Here is a 15,433-nt window from a genome sequence, read left to right on the forward strand (position 1 = left end):
TTAACCTGGACTTTCATTTTATTACCTGATCTGCAAGCTGCTTCTGTCTACTTGTCTAGGTTTCCCCTGCTCACTATCTCCTTAAGAAACTGTGATAAATTCTACCTAGGATATATCATGAAAATATTATTTGTATGCTATGTGGTGTATACTATATTCAGTTTTAACTATTCTTTCATGGTAAGCATTGCATAGAATTCAAGCATAATGCATTAATATAATAAACTTAGGTTTGAGTGCTGGGTTTTTGTTTGGTTTGCTTTTCAACCTGCATTATTTTCCTGTCCCCCATTATTCGTTTCAACTGTATGGAATATTCCTAAAGCAAGCAGTGAAACACTTAAAGGATAAAGCTGAAAAGAAAGAGCTACTTAATGTTTTCATTTCATATTTAAGTGGTGTTGCTCCTTCATTAATTTTTACATGGCAGTTGATTTTTAATGGTGCATTAATACAGTATTTGAGTAAAATCTCCACTGAGGTATTGTTCACCGGTATTCACATTAATATCATTGTAATTTATCATACTCAGTTCTTATAATAAATACTACATGAATAATTAATGATAGGGTGCTAAAATAAATTGCTGAAACTCTTTAATAAGCTGTTTCTTTTTAATAATTTAGTTAGTATTCATTGCAAAATCATCAGTTATAATTAATATACTTTGTCATGTTGTAACACTGAGTTAATTCCCATCAAGATTTAAACATAAATGGGAACCTTGTTAGCCTGAATAGCACTGGAGATTTCTGTGAGACCCTTGAGATCTGGCATTCATTGTTTTCTTTAAATTCTCTGTAGCGTAAAATTTGAATATGAGTTCACCTTTGAGAAGTCAAACTAAGTCTGAAAATTGCTCTTCATTTTTAGCTAGTGTTTAAGCAGAAAGAGCTCTCATTCAAGAGCTGCTCAAGAGCAAGAAATCTTCTATAACACCAGTTGTTGAATCTGTGAATCTTCAGACACTAGTAAGGATGTGCATGTATACAGGATCCACTGTATTTCGGAACTCTATATTTAAATGCTGTCACATTGAAATTGTTAAATCTTTAGGATGTTGTTTTCTATTTCATGCAGCATATTTAATGAAGTTAATTTTTTTATATATAATTTCTATTTATTTATCTTATAACATTACATTTCTATAAATACAACTGAAAGGCAGTTTTTCAATCCCTGTGTTTTTTAGCCTCTCATTTTTCTGTCAATGTTTGACAGAAAATTGACAATTTGTTTGAGTTAATGTTTAGGCTTAATGTACATGAATCTTCAAAATATGGTGCAATATAATAATTTCAGGTTTGGGTTGTCTCTATTTTAAACTGAAACTTTAATATTCAGGAAACATTAACAGATTTCAGTTGGTTCATAGTGGGCACCCTGACTCTATTTTCAAAAGGAGACTGTTATCACCTTAATGTGAAATCTGGTATGAAATTTTAATCACCTGTAGTCAGAAGCAGTAACGATTACCTTAGGTCATCCTATTGCTTTCTTTCTACATTTTAAGATAGGATAAATATTTTTTTCTTGATAAGAAAAATAACGTAGGGATGTTATCTTCATTGCTTATTATCAGTTGATAGTAGAAAGAGTAGCCAAAAATCTAAACAAAAATAAATAAATAAATTCCAAAATATGCCCTCACCTTGGATTCTGCCAATAATCCCCTGAGGCCAATTAACATCATATGATTTGTCTTGAGAACCTGAATAGTGTCTTATGTCAGTAACATACATGTTGAAAACTAATGAAGCAAAACTCAGAAAAGGCTTTAACTGCTCTTTAGCCCTTCATTTCCTAGTCCATTATTCTTTGCAATGGAATGGTACAGAAAATGCGGAATAAGAGGTTTGTTTTCAGTAAGGTTTTCAGTGAGGTTCTAACCTCACAGTCTTCTATACGAGTGTTGCTTAAAGAATGCTGAGAGAGGCTTACATGCACATGCTTTATTAGTGCAGTCTGTAGATGAAGATCTACCTTGACTTGAAATCTATCATAGAGAAGCAAACAAGAAGGAGAGAAAGAGGAGAGAGAGAAAAAGGGAAAGCCACTCCTCAGGCACCAGCTGGGAAAAGGAAGGAGAGAGTCCCCAGGCAAATATCTCTCCAGTAAAGGTAGTGGTGACGATAATGATCGTAGTAATGACAAAAAAGCCATCATCTTCCTGCTTTCTCCTTAGTAAAGTTCTATTTTTCATGCAGACCTTCTCAGGCTCCTCATTGGTAGCTTATGATACTGTCAGCACTGAATGGAGCATGTGTGCGTGCTGCAGACTAAGTAGTAGTTAAGGTTTGTGCATCTATATTATTTTGTAATACTTATTGTGCATTAAAATAACTATTATCTGCTCTTTATCTACTAGGATGTATTCCAATATGAAGTTACAGGCTAGAAACCAGGTTTACACTGATGCAGTCTTAGTGTGGTTACAGGTGAAAAGCTACAAGGCAAAAGAGTGAGAAGTGGGGTGAGAACAGTATGATTTAAAAACCTGTGGCAGTCACTTTTTAGGAGAAACTCAACATAACACTGGTTATGAATTTAGCAGTGCCAGGTGGGAGCAGGACCACTTGTGGTACCAGAGTGAAGGCACTGCCAAAGCAGCCTGGCAGTGTGTAGATGAAAAGTTGCAGGCTCACAGGTGAACAGCTGGCTGCAGAACTGGAGATAAAAGACAGTTAACATTGCAAAGATTAAGGCACTCTCCAACAGAGGTGCTGGGAAAATTCCATGTGCACCTCAGCTTGATGCAGCATTCCAGATAATAGGAAGCTTCATCTCCTTGCACTGCATTTGACTTTCTACATGAAGCTTCTACATGAAGCTGTGCTTGAGTCTGGCCATGTACTGTGTGTGCCCTGCAGTAGTGATATGCTCAGCTTTAGAGAGCCCTCAGTCAATGATGACTGGAGAAATTCTTGAAGTTTTTGCTATTATGTGAAGACAGAGCATATGATCCATGAACCATAGATATCCATGAACCCCTTTGCTCTTGCTTTAGTATTGCATGACCATCCTACTGTGTAATGATAGTGCCCAACAGAAAGATTAAGAATTATTGACTGTCTGCGCTCAGCTGCTTCTATATTTTACAAAGTGCTGCACAATTTTGTAAATACAACAAAGGTATTCTGCACCCAGTAGAGTGCTTTGTGGCAGAGAAGCCTTTAAGCTGATGATGTACCACTTTTATTTGATCTCTGCTTTGGAGATCTGCTTAAAATTCTGTCAAATCTTTTAGCAAGATGTATGGAAGAAAAATAATAAAGCAAACTTTTCCATTAAGCAAAGTTATCGTTACATTTTACATGAACTGCATTTCAAAGCTTTTCAAGAATCCCTGAATTTTGTTTGTTTTATAGTGTTTGTGTTCTTATTCAGGAAGTGTTTGATGATCTTCAAAAGATCTATACTCTGCAGTTTCCTTTTATCCAATTTCAAGTGAGACAATGAAAGAAGGAAAAAAGTTACTTATGTAAATAGAATTTAAGTGACTTTATTAAGCAAAAGAACAAAGAATGGGATCAAGTATCTGTTCCAGACAGATTGCTTTCACTGCAAGAGAATAAAAGAACAGTTTGGTAAAGTAGCATTTTCCAGTCTGCTGCAGTCCTCAGCAAGGTTATAACAGACAACTCAGAAACTGTGGTGAAAATAAAGCATATAGTTGCTCCTTTAAAACATTTGTCATGTGGACATAAGCAGTATACACTCAATAAGAGTATACCTTTGAATTCTAAGGTGGATATTTTTGATTTTATAATAAATAAAATTAACTTTTAAAAGCACACAAGTTTCAAAAGTTGTAATAGAGAATTAGGTTAAACTGCTTTTATCTGCTTTCTCCCTTTTGAAACATAGAGCTAGTATTACATAGATTATTTTTTTTCTTTTAGAAAATGAGTTGGAAGGACCTTGTCTTTTGGATGCTGTGGTTTGGCAGACTTGCCTAATTTGGTAGATTTGAGGAGTGGAGAATCTGAACGTGAACCATATAAGCAGCTGACATTTACAGAACAAATTTTGTTTAGTACATGCTAGTTTAAGCTACATAACAAGCTTTTTAGATGTGATGACAGGAACTCTTTAAGCAAGTTTAAGTCAAACTGTGGAAAGAGTTTTGGAGCTGAGTTTTTAGAGAATTTATTTTTCATTTAGAAACAAAAGCACAAACATCTGTAGCACTACGAGCACATTTTTATTTAAATTAGCTCCATTAAGTTAGCATATATTACAGTTCAGTTACAACACAATTTTGCTGCATACAAAAAAATATGTTCTTTAAGAAGGTCATTATCCCTTGTTCCTCATCCTCCGCTACGGATGCACAGCTATGCACTGAGGACACCAGAAAGGTATCCCTGGTTCTTAACTTACAGATACTTAAAAGCTAATGTTTTATAATGGAAATAAAAATACTTATTTGTTTCTAATTTTCATGTCTGAATGTTTCTTTTGTAGTTCTTCAAATTAGGAAACTAGATTACCTAGGATGTTTTTAATATATGAGTGTTTAGCGCTATTGCAGTGCTAGAATCTAATTCTTTTACAGTCTCAAAGTTTCATATTTAAATTATCCTCACTTTTTTATTTATAGTCAAATTCAAATTAATCAGACCCTTTTAATATGAAAACTACCTCTTAATTTTATCGATCATCAGAACACAGTAGGCGCTATTTCATGTTACTTTTGAAAAAAATGCCTTTTTTCCTCAGACTCAAAACAATTGTGTATAAGTTGGAACAACCCCACTATGTCATTCCTAGAAGAAAGTCTCTTCTATGTTTGCAAATGGAAGCTTTTTTCATTTATGACATCTAATGAATTATCAGACTTACTTTCATAAAAGGAAATTCCCTACTAGTTTTCTTTATTTATTCATCTATTTTTGCTCCAAACAGATTTTTGTACATATTCTCCATCAAAAAATCTCTTGGTTTACCCATATTTTGGGTATTGCCACAAAATATATTTAAAGTACTCGAGTAAATTGAGATAAATAATATGATAAATTGAAAACTGGATCTTTTCTGTTTAATCTAAACAGTGTATTTAGGTGCTACTGACCATATTGACAATAAAAAATTTGGAAACATTGAACCAATTTATTTTGCATCTTGATAAGTCAAATAGGTTGCTACAGAAACAAAGGAAAGGTAGGAATACAAAATAAAGGGATATGTATTACATCATAATGCATTCATTCAGTGCTATGTATTTTATAGCAATTTTTAGGTATTATATCATATGAAGATTTTAATTGCTTAAATTGTACCTACATAAATACTGTTACACTAGTATAAGCGCATCACATAATCTGACAAAGTGCATTATGAAATATATTCCTTTTATTTAAAAATAACAGCTGAAGGAGCTAGTTTTGAAAATACTATTTATACAGAGCATGTTCAGTGGTTCACTTAAATTCACACTGATTTTTCCAAGACAAAGCATGGAGATAGAATATCAACAGTAATTACTTTACAGTGAGTAAAGATTATTTCTTATGGCAAATTCTGCACCTGTCAATGTTTGCGTAATTTAAAGACTTGTAGATACTAGTATTTATATAGTTGATCTGTTTCAGAGGAAGAGTGCATACGGTTAATACTCAGTGAATTATATTTAATAAATGAAAATACAAGCAGATACAGGGTTTTTTTTTCTCATGTATGGGGCATGAGAAATCTTTCTGCATTTGTCTGGGCTGGGGAGGCAGATCTTTCTCCTAAAATGAGGGCATGTCCCTGCAACTCAGAAGGAATCTGGAAGGAATTGAAGCAGTAGCATGGAAGAGTAAAAGAAAGTCCTCTGTAGCTAACACCTAAAGAACTCTTTCAGGATTACGTGATGAGATTTTTCTGCTTAACTTGAGCAGTAGTTAAAAAATCAGTAGTTACTCATAGAGCATATATGTTAGATAGGGAATGTTGCATGATACCTTTCAAGAGTGATTGGCAGTTTTTTTTATTTTTCAGTTACCATAGGTGGATGAGCCATATCACTTCTTTATGCAAAACTTCATAGCTTGATCTTTCATCAAGACTGTAAGAGATGCGGCTTCATTTCCTTTGTTTCTGTAAAAGGATTTTAAATTATAACTGATGCCTCCTAGCAGACTCATCTTGCCAATGTGGCTAAAGGCTGTTTCATTTTGCATAAAGAATTAAAGATTAATTGGAGGTGATGAAAATAGAAGTCAATATGAATATATTTTTCCAGTCAAGTAGTTTGGTACTCACATGGTAACTGTGAATGCTGATTCATGGGTTAATTCAGGATTTTATTTCCCAAAAGTTTAATAAATGAATTTGCATTAAGAAGTGTTCCTTCCTCCCTGTTTAATGCCCTACCCATTATGCTGAAGATGTTAGCCAACATTTGCTCACTTTGTGAGTAACTGATTTTTTTCTTTATGTGAAGAAGAAGTCACAGGAGATCCATGTTTAAATACCCAGAGGCAAAGTGAATTGAATTTAGGTGTCACACATTCTGGCTGCATGTGTTAATTACTGTATTAAAAAGCAGCAGCGGTATCAGCTACTGTAGATTTTTTTAAAGAAAAAAACATGACATTTCCTATACTGCTGAGTAAAATATTAGGGCCTTGAAGGGGAGAGATGCGTTTGACTGCATAAGCTGTTCCTGCTGACAAGACCAGACTAGGTATTGCTGTTCATGGCTGCTCTTTTGAGTTTCTGACCCCTCATTAAGTGTAGTGTTCTCAGGCATTTCTGGACTTTAGTGTGCAGGAATGGTTAGAAAAATATTCAGTTTAAGTCCTTAGGTTATAAGGTCCTTTCTATATCTGGGCATTGACCACTTATCATGAGAGAGATTTCAGGCATTAGGACACCAGGTCTCCAAAAGCTGTGATGGTCTGGAAAGAAAGAAAGAAATCTTTTCATGGATGGGGCCAACATTTCTCTAAAAAAAAGTCACCTAAATCTCCAGGCCAATAAATTGGGGGAGCTAATTAAACATGACCTTAATTTGATATCCTAACATTAGCAAAAATGGCAAGAAAATCTTAACCTAAACTGTGACATGTTTTTTTAAATTTTTCCTATTGAGGGAAGGAAGCTGGTGATGGCTTGCTTTACTTTGGAAATCTCTTTTGAGGGCTGTGTCAGTGTGTCATACTGACTGACAAGAGATGAACTATGAAACTTGGCTGGTCAGAGGAAATGAGCAACCCTTTGTTATGATAATAAAGGGAATGATAGGGCCTGGTGAAACTGCATAGCTGTCAAATACTTGCAAGGTATTTGAGAAGGGGTAGTATGCACTGAAAACAGAAGATGGTTGTCTAGCGTAGGTTGGAGTTATATGAGTGCCAACTTGAGTTTGAAAAATTTTGCAATGTAATTAATGTAATTGAATTTTAGTAAGTAACTAATTGTTCATAGTAGAAAGCATGTCTGTTTCTTGCACAATGTAGTATTCTGTAGAAGGGTAGTAATATTATATTAACTTCAGTTTGTAACCCTCATTATTCCTGATCTTATATGTCAGTACTTTTATTCATAGATTTAAATTGCTGTGGGTTTGAACTTTGGAACATAGATTTATCAGAGCAGGAAATTTGGCCAGTTCTAGATTAGGGAAAGCTTGTTATACTCTTTTTCTATTATTGCATATGTCTTAGTGGTATACAGTCAATCATTGAAACAAAACATAGAATACTGTATGAACATTATGTAAGAAAAAAGCTTTGCTTCCATAATGTTTTCTTATTTTATTTTCTTCAGCATTTTACTTCTATATTTTCTAATTCTTTGGACGCGGTAGATAATAAGATACCAATGCAGACTAAGGGAGCATACAGGTTTTTGCATGGATCTTTACTTGGGCAAACACTTGTTTGCAGAAGATTTGTGTAGAGTATTGGTGTTGTAACACAAGAAGACATTGAGTAGTACGGGTCTAAACATGTCTGGCATTAAAGTTGGCATTGCTTTGAATTACGTTTTATAAACTTCATTAGTTCCACCTTAAAAATCAAAGACAAAAATAGCTACATATGAACACGTACACACAAATATATGTATAGGTATGATATATGTATCTAACCATATGAAATATGTATCACATATTTGACAGATCCTTTACCAATGACGTATCAAAATAAAAAATCTAGTTCATTTGTCAGTCTGCTAAAGTTCTTTGAAACTTTTAGACAAAGTGCTTTAAACATGTTAGAGATACATAGTGCATCCCACACTCCCCAACAAAGGAAGAGTTTGTCTGTCTGAAGTTTGGCTGCAAGGGTTCTCACTCCCCAGCACTCTTCTGCCTATTAAATATAATGCAGCTCAGGGCCTAAGTAAGCTAAGGAAGTGGAGAACATAAAGCTCTACTTTTAAATACCAAATGAACTCTAACTTATGTGTGAAATCAAAGATCCTGGCTCAGATTATTGGTGATTTCCTTTTTTACATTTACTAAGGCGATCCCAAATGTAGAGTAGAAATAAGGCTCCGAGTAAGACTGTGACTATCTCATTGCCCACTTCCTTTCTTCCCCATTTTCATCTTTCTTTCTCTCCTTCCTTCTTTCCCTCCATTGCTCACTGCTTCCCTCTCCTTCTCCTTCTTCCTCCCTTTATTTCTTCAGTTGTATTGTACAGAGGAAGTCTAAAATACAGAAAGATTCACTATTTTTAGACTTTTCAAAAGGAAAAGAAGCACATAAATTTCATGTCTGTGATGGCCTCAGAAATTTAAATAAAAATTTTTAGATTGTTCATTTGTAAATATGAAACATACATTTCTCCCTAAATATGTTTAAGTGAATTATTTTCTGATAACTTTCTGGTTTATCTTTACACTATATTTTCAAAATTATTCTTTACATATATACCTGTAAAACTATACTCAGGTTTATCTAAAAATTGTAATCCCTACACACTTGCAAAAATGAATATTTTGAAGTCCAAGGAACTCTAAAAATATATTTAATATTTAGAGAAAAGTTACAGATTTTTTTAAACTATCACATCTTTGATAAAGTATATCTGCTAATTTACAATTATACATTAATTTATTATCATTTTAACTGTTATAACATGTTTCTACCAAACTCTGAATGAGTCCTGAATGATCTTTAGGTAAAATTCTCATTTTAAGATAGTATATTTTATCTTAAGACTGAACAATGAGATTTAAATATCAACCTCATTCACTTAAAAAAAAATAATTGTAGAGTAACAGTATTGTGTTATTGTTACTGTGGTGTTTATAAGGTGTTTTCAGGCCATTTTTAAGCATTTTGAATATTTGTTTGAACTATATACCAATCTTATTTCTTGTCCATTGGGATGTTTTCATTTATGTGCTAAAGTTTATGTTGCACATTTGGAATAATTTTATTAGTCTTCAAAACTCAAACTGAGCCCATGGGCTAGAACCTACCCCTCCTCGTACACTTTATTGTTTTCTTTACTATGGAACAGTGACAAAAATGTCTACTGAAAGTGTCAGTAAGTTCTTACTACAGATGTCTGTGAAAAAGATTCACCTACTCTTTACTCAGAAAAGAAGGAAACTGTCTGCTTGGCACTAACTGATGTCAGTAAATTTTTTAGGTTTTTGTTTTTATTTCTGGTGGAGAAAAGCATGTTTGAAGGCTCTTGATTTGTTGCCAGATTCTTTTACCTCATCATCTTATTGCCCGCCTTTTCTACTACTTTTTTGTAAAGCTGAATAGGAGAGCAAAATCAATATTACATTTATTTGAAATATTACCCCAATAATTATATTTCAACAAAACATCTAATTTCTATGGAATCCAGCTAATCTGCATTATAAATTAGTGTGATGGGGAGACAAAGGGATAAACTGGAAGTAAAGGGAATTACGTAAAAGCATCTAGGCACACATAATAAACGTATCAAGTGAAATGTAGGAGATAGCAACTTTGGTAGGGTTTCTAGGAGTTGGTCCTACAGATGAAATCCAACAGAAATATCCTTTTCCTAGGTAGCCTGTTAACGTATAGTCTAAATAATACTGCAAATAACCCATATTTTCTTGAAATGGATAATTCACTTCTTTTTTTACATGTGTCTGTTTTCTTTAGCTGAATGTGGAGCAACTGTCTCTGGAAATGAAGGAACACTGTTGTCTCCAAATTTTCCATCTAATTATGACAACAACCACGAGTGTATCTATAAAATTGAAACAGAGGCTGGAAAAGGGATCCATCTTAGAGCCAGGAGCTTTCAGCTGCGTGAGGGAGATATTGTTAAGGTAAAAAGAAAATAATTTCACTTTCTGCCATGCTCAAAATTCACATTGCAGGAACAACTCTGGTTCTAACACCATTTTTTAAAATTTTTATTTTCAATTCACTTTCTCACACAAAATGTATAATTTCTATGTGGATAGCATAAGTAACGTTATACTAGATTCAATTATATTTACTGGATTCAAAGAAACTATAGGTGACATTGAGATTTCAATTATGTTTATAGAAGTATTGGACTGTTTACAATGGGTTAAAATAAAAAAAAAACACTTGCATTTTAGGTTAACTTGGATTTTGAATCCTAAAGTGTCTGTATTATTTTCTGTTTGCAGCAGTATTTATAAATGTAGCATGGTGATTACTCAATAAAGGACAGGTTTTAATTTTGGTACATTTTTTATTTCTTATTTGTCTCACACAGAACTGTTTTGTTGCTTGTTTTCTTTTTTTCAAACTAATTAATTTGCTTATTTTACTAGAAAGTAGCTAGCTAACATATAGCATTGTAGTATTTACTAAAACTGTAATTACAGAAGACTTTTTTGACTCTTTTACATTGTAGATAGCCTTTGAAACATGGTCTAAATATGTACAGATTTTGAACGTGTAATGTACTTTTCTACAGCATGGCCATAATCTGTCTTTTCATAATAAAGGCGGCCGCATTTTTGTATGCACTGAAAATCATGACATTCATCTGAAGTGCTGAGCATACATTAAGTTACTCTTTCAAATCTATGTCTCTAAATCTTCAGAGTTAATAAATACTTCAAATCACCAAGTGTTCAGAATCCAGTTAGCAACTTGCTTTCTGGGGATCTCAGATCTACATTTAACATGTTAGAAATTGCTGTCTACGTTTCTAACTTGACTTTACTATTTTTATTCGCACTGAATAAAATTCGCACAAAGAGTTTAAAGATATTGCTATGGATCAAATTTTGGTGGCCATATTTTTATCAATTTTGTCAGCTTAAGAGACTCCTCATGTAAAAAAGTGTGACAGTTAAATTTGAAGTTACAAATTTCTGGCAGAGTACAAGGCTTTTAGAGATGTGATGAAGGTAGGGAGGGGAAAAATGAAGATTACCTTTAAGTATCGTCTTTATAAATATAGACATTCATATCTTTGTTTTTCTTCTTCTTTTTAGCAAGTACAGGCTGGATTAGTCCATGAAATAGCATCTCCTGCAGTATTAGAAAGTTACAGTCAAAAGAACAGCCTTTTCTCCATCTTTAGCCACAAAATCATTGATAATAAAAGCATGCATGCTTGTGTAGCCACCATGTATGAAACACTGCAACACCTTGGCTTATGGTTTTACTTTTAGATCAAAGAGTATTGAGTAGGTGAGCAAAATGTGTGGCCTATATTGTGCTTTACTCCTAGCTTCCATGGCCTGACAGTGCAGATCCCCAAACATATTTTTTGCTTTGAACAGATGCAGCAGACAAGGAAGAACTTTATTGCCCACTGAGCTGCTTGGATACAGTACATTTTGCACATATCAAGTTTATAAATAATTTGACAAACTACCTGAAAAAAAAACAAACCCAAACAACAAACCAAACCAAAACAACCAAACCCAACACCTTAGAAAATCCTAAACAAACTTTCAAGAAACTCACTTATTCTTCAGAACATTTAATGACTAATGTCAAGCATACTTAGAGAAATTCCCTGGAGACATAAGATCTGCCTGAGAGAAAGCTGTGCTGGGGAACCTGTTAGATACTTTCTTCTTTCATAGATCTGTTAGCACAATACTCCTGAGGATCCAAAGGAAACAAAGGCAAAACTGTGGCGATATCTGCACTGCAAGGCCTGTTCTTTGGTTCTGAGGCAACTGGCACAGCACAGCTTCCATTTATACAATCAGACTCTCTTCCACCGCAGCTTCTCTATAACCTGTGTTTATAAAAACCATCTGATTCCTTTCTACTCTCATGCCAGGATGTCCTTATATATATTGCCATTGGAATCAGCCTTGTTTAAGCAAATGTATACTATCTACTCCCTTCTCCCCCTTCCCATTCCTGTCCTGATTTGCATGGGAAGGAGATCTGAGCATGTGAGGCAGAAATAAATTTTCATTTGCTCTGACCAGGTCTACAGTCTGAGCAATTGGGAAATTAAGACACTCTCAAAAGACTTACCTTTCCCATAGCTTTGGCAGGGGTGTGGACTTCTGAAGTTTCCTTTCTTTCCTATCTGTACCCTAAATGTGAGCAAAATATGTTATAAACACCAGCCTCCTACCTTGTCTCTGCACAGAAGAAAGCCCCAAGACTGCCTTGCAGGCAGCTTGCACGGGATAGGCTAAAGATTAAGAATATTTATAAATCTCATGGTGAAATACAGGGCATTTTCCCACCTGAATGTCTTGCTCTGTTTACAAGGAAAATATGCACATATGTAATGTTGCATTAGGTGCAGGTGCCCAGGTTTTGTTAATGGGGGGCTGCAGGGCCCCTGTGAGGAGCGGATGGGGCTGCCCCGGGCCGAGCACAGCCAGTTTCTGCTGGTTCCAGGCGGCTCCAGCCACCCCCACAGGGCATGGCCGGGCCTGCAGCCTTGTGAGGTGGTGGGGCCTTGGGGGAAATATATTTAAGAAGGGGTAATAATGCTGTGCAGTAGTGTGTAAGAAAAAGGAGTGAGTAAAAAAGTGTGAGAAACAACCCTGATAATGCCAAGGTCAACCCACCACGAATGTCTTACAAGATATACAATGTCAGTATTTGAGGTGGGATTGCTAAGAATTCCATGAGGATGTAGTGGAAACACTTGGGAACATATATAGAAAGATGCATAACAACATCAGCAAGTTATACAGGAATTATCTCTCAAACTATCAAAGCAACATTTTAAAAGCATTTCCCTTTGAGATGATTTTATGCCGTAAAGATCTGTGCAATTAAGGAAAAGTGCAACATTTAGTTGTAAGTGATTTCTTTTACTGTCAGAGTAAAGAAACTGGAGTTTAAGAAAATCTAGCCAGCATTTCCTTCTCCTTAGGTGAGTGTCTGTTTTTATATTCCCACAGTAGGTGTAGATACATTAGCACTGTTACTAGAGCATTTTGCCTCATGAATAATTGCGGCACTGTCCTCTTCTCTTGCCTCTCTATTTTAATCCCAGCAGCAGAGCAAGCACTTTCCTTTTCATTCCTCACAAATGTTTAGGTGAAATGGGGCATCCCTGAATGCTCTAGCTACATTTATCCTAGTGCTCCAGACAATGCTGTGATCATTCCCCGCTGCCCCTGAGGCCAGATTTCACAGCTTGACTACATCCATAACGTTAACTCTAATCTTACAAAACAAGGTGGCTCACTCAAACTGTCTCTCAGAAACAGTCCGTGGCCTATGCAGCTCCTGCACTAATGCTTTCTCTGGAAAGATTTGTGAGGGTGTTTGTAAGTTTGAATTAAATATGTGCCAAGGATATACTGACGATAAATACTGTGCAGACGATCAAGTTGTGGTGACTGGACTCCTACTGTGGCAATTTTACTTGCTTTAAAAATAGAAACTACCTTCAGCTGCATATATTCAACTAGGTTTACAGTTGGCACAAGTGGGAATATTGAAGTTGCATATTGATGCTGTAGTGCATAGGGAATAACACAATTTGCAAGGGTATTTCTGACATCAGTAAGACTGGTGCATGAGGAAGGGTCAAAACTAAGGCTTTCAAGAACACATGCAGATTAACGACTAAAGTAATGGGTAAAGCTTTGTATAGCAGTGTCAAAGTCTGAACTTGAATTAGCAGGAAAGAAATCTGAACTCAAGTAAAGAAATAGAAACAGAAACACCATTTTGAGGCATATGGCAAAACTGAGTACCTGGATTATCTGTTTATTTTAAAGCTTATCCTTTCTCACTCACAAACACTTCAGCTTCCCAATCTCCCTGCCTTAACTGCCACTTGAAACTGCACAATTCTTTAAAGTGGCTAGATATGGTGAAATCTTTATAATGCAATCACCATGAATTTGTTAGAGGTAAGAGGAAGACCGGAATGTCATTTTGTGTCTTTCGTCCAGTTGCCTAAATAGATTTTCCTTTTTTCTTCATAACAGAGAAAATAGTAATCATAGCATGTGATTTATAGGTCAAATGGGTTCTCCTAAGTGAGTTAAATGGTCACACACAAACTGCCTATTGGGAGTGGTCCTTTGCCCACACTAATTACCAAACCATGACAAAGAATTGCTATGGAAAATGCTTTTTCTTTCCAGGAATGGTTCAAACAAGCTATCAATATAGACAATGGAGAATCAGTGCTTGTATTTGTTCACTAACACTGTTTCAGTTACTAGAGTAGACATGTACCTACTTATGTCTATAATGGTAGCACTGCTAGACAAGTATCAGCAGTTAAAAATTGTGACAGCTTTTTTTACAGCTGCTTTCACACAATCCCTCTTATCTCCTTTTTATTTCATAAAACAGTGTTTTCATTTGTGTCTGGATTCATCTAGAGAGAAACTATTATTTGACTTGCTGATCCTCAGGTAGAAATAGTACTGGTAACAGTCAGTGAGGTAGAAGAACACTGTTGGAACAGGATGTCTAAGAGACAATTGTAGTAATTACATGTTGTTTGGGGATTTTTAAAGATTAATTAAAATAACTTTTTTAAACAGATTTTTTTATTAATGACTATTAAAAATAGATCATTCAATTCAAAGTAATATCTCTCAAACCAATTAAAATATATCTGTATTTTTTGCATAATAAAATGATCAGAATACTATTAAAACCTTTTATCTTATGATGAATGAATTGTGTAATAGATTTCCAGCTCTGATAAAGTGCAATCAGTCCATGTAAGTCATCTCTAGTTCTGGCCCAGGACAAAAGCAGAAGCTTGGAAGCATTTTTGCAGATACTCTTAGCACAGCTTAAAGTCGTATTTCTGCTGAGAGGTAGACATCAAGTATGTGTTACTGCTTGCACAAATCTTAAATACAATTGGTTGTGTCTTCTGATAGCTCTTGCATGTGCCGTCATACAAAACAATCTTTACCTTAGTAATGACAGAATATAATGTTCTGTCAATGGCTAGCATAATACATTAATTTTCAAAAATTCTTTTAGGGAAGGTAATTATTTCTATCTATGTATGTTTGTTAAATTAAATTTATACTTTTATCTTAAAAAATCTTTATG

General features: G+C 34.8%; 1 protein-coding gene across 1 annotated transcript in view; it reads left to right on the top strand.

Moving 5' to 3' along the window:
- Positions 1-15,433, top strand: part of CSMD1 (CUB and Sushi multiple domains 1) — a 1,210,323-nt gene that overhangs the window by 936,425 nt on the left and 258,465 nt on the right. The window contains exon 22 of the mRNA XM_056344568.1: positions 10,088-10,257. Within this exon, the coding sequence (XP_056200543.1) occupies positions 10,088-10,257 (170 nt within the window). The remainder of the gene's footprint in view (positions 1-10,087; positions 10,258-15,433) is intronic.

The sequence above is a fragment of the Falco biarmicus genome, chromosome 6 (genome assembly GCF_023638135.1).
Source record: "Falco biarmicus isolate bFalBia1 chromosome 6, bFalBia1.pri, whole genome shotgun sequence".
NCBI lineage: Eukaryota > Metazoa > Chordata > Aves > Falconiformes > Falconidae > Falco > Falco biarmicus.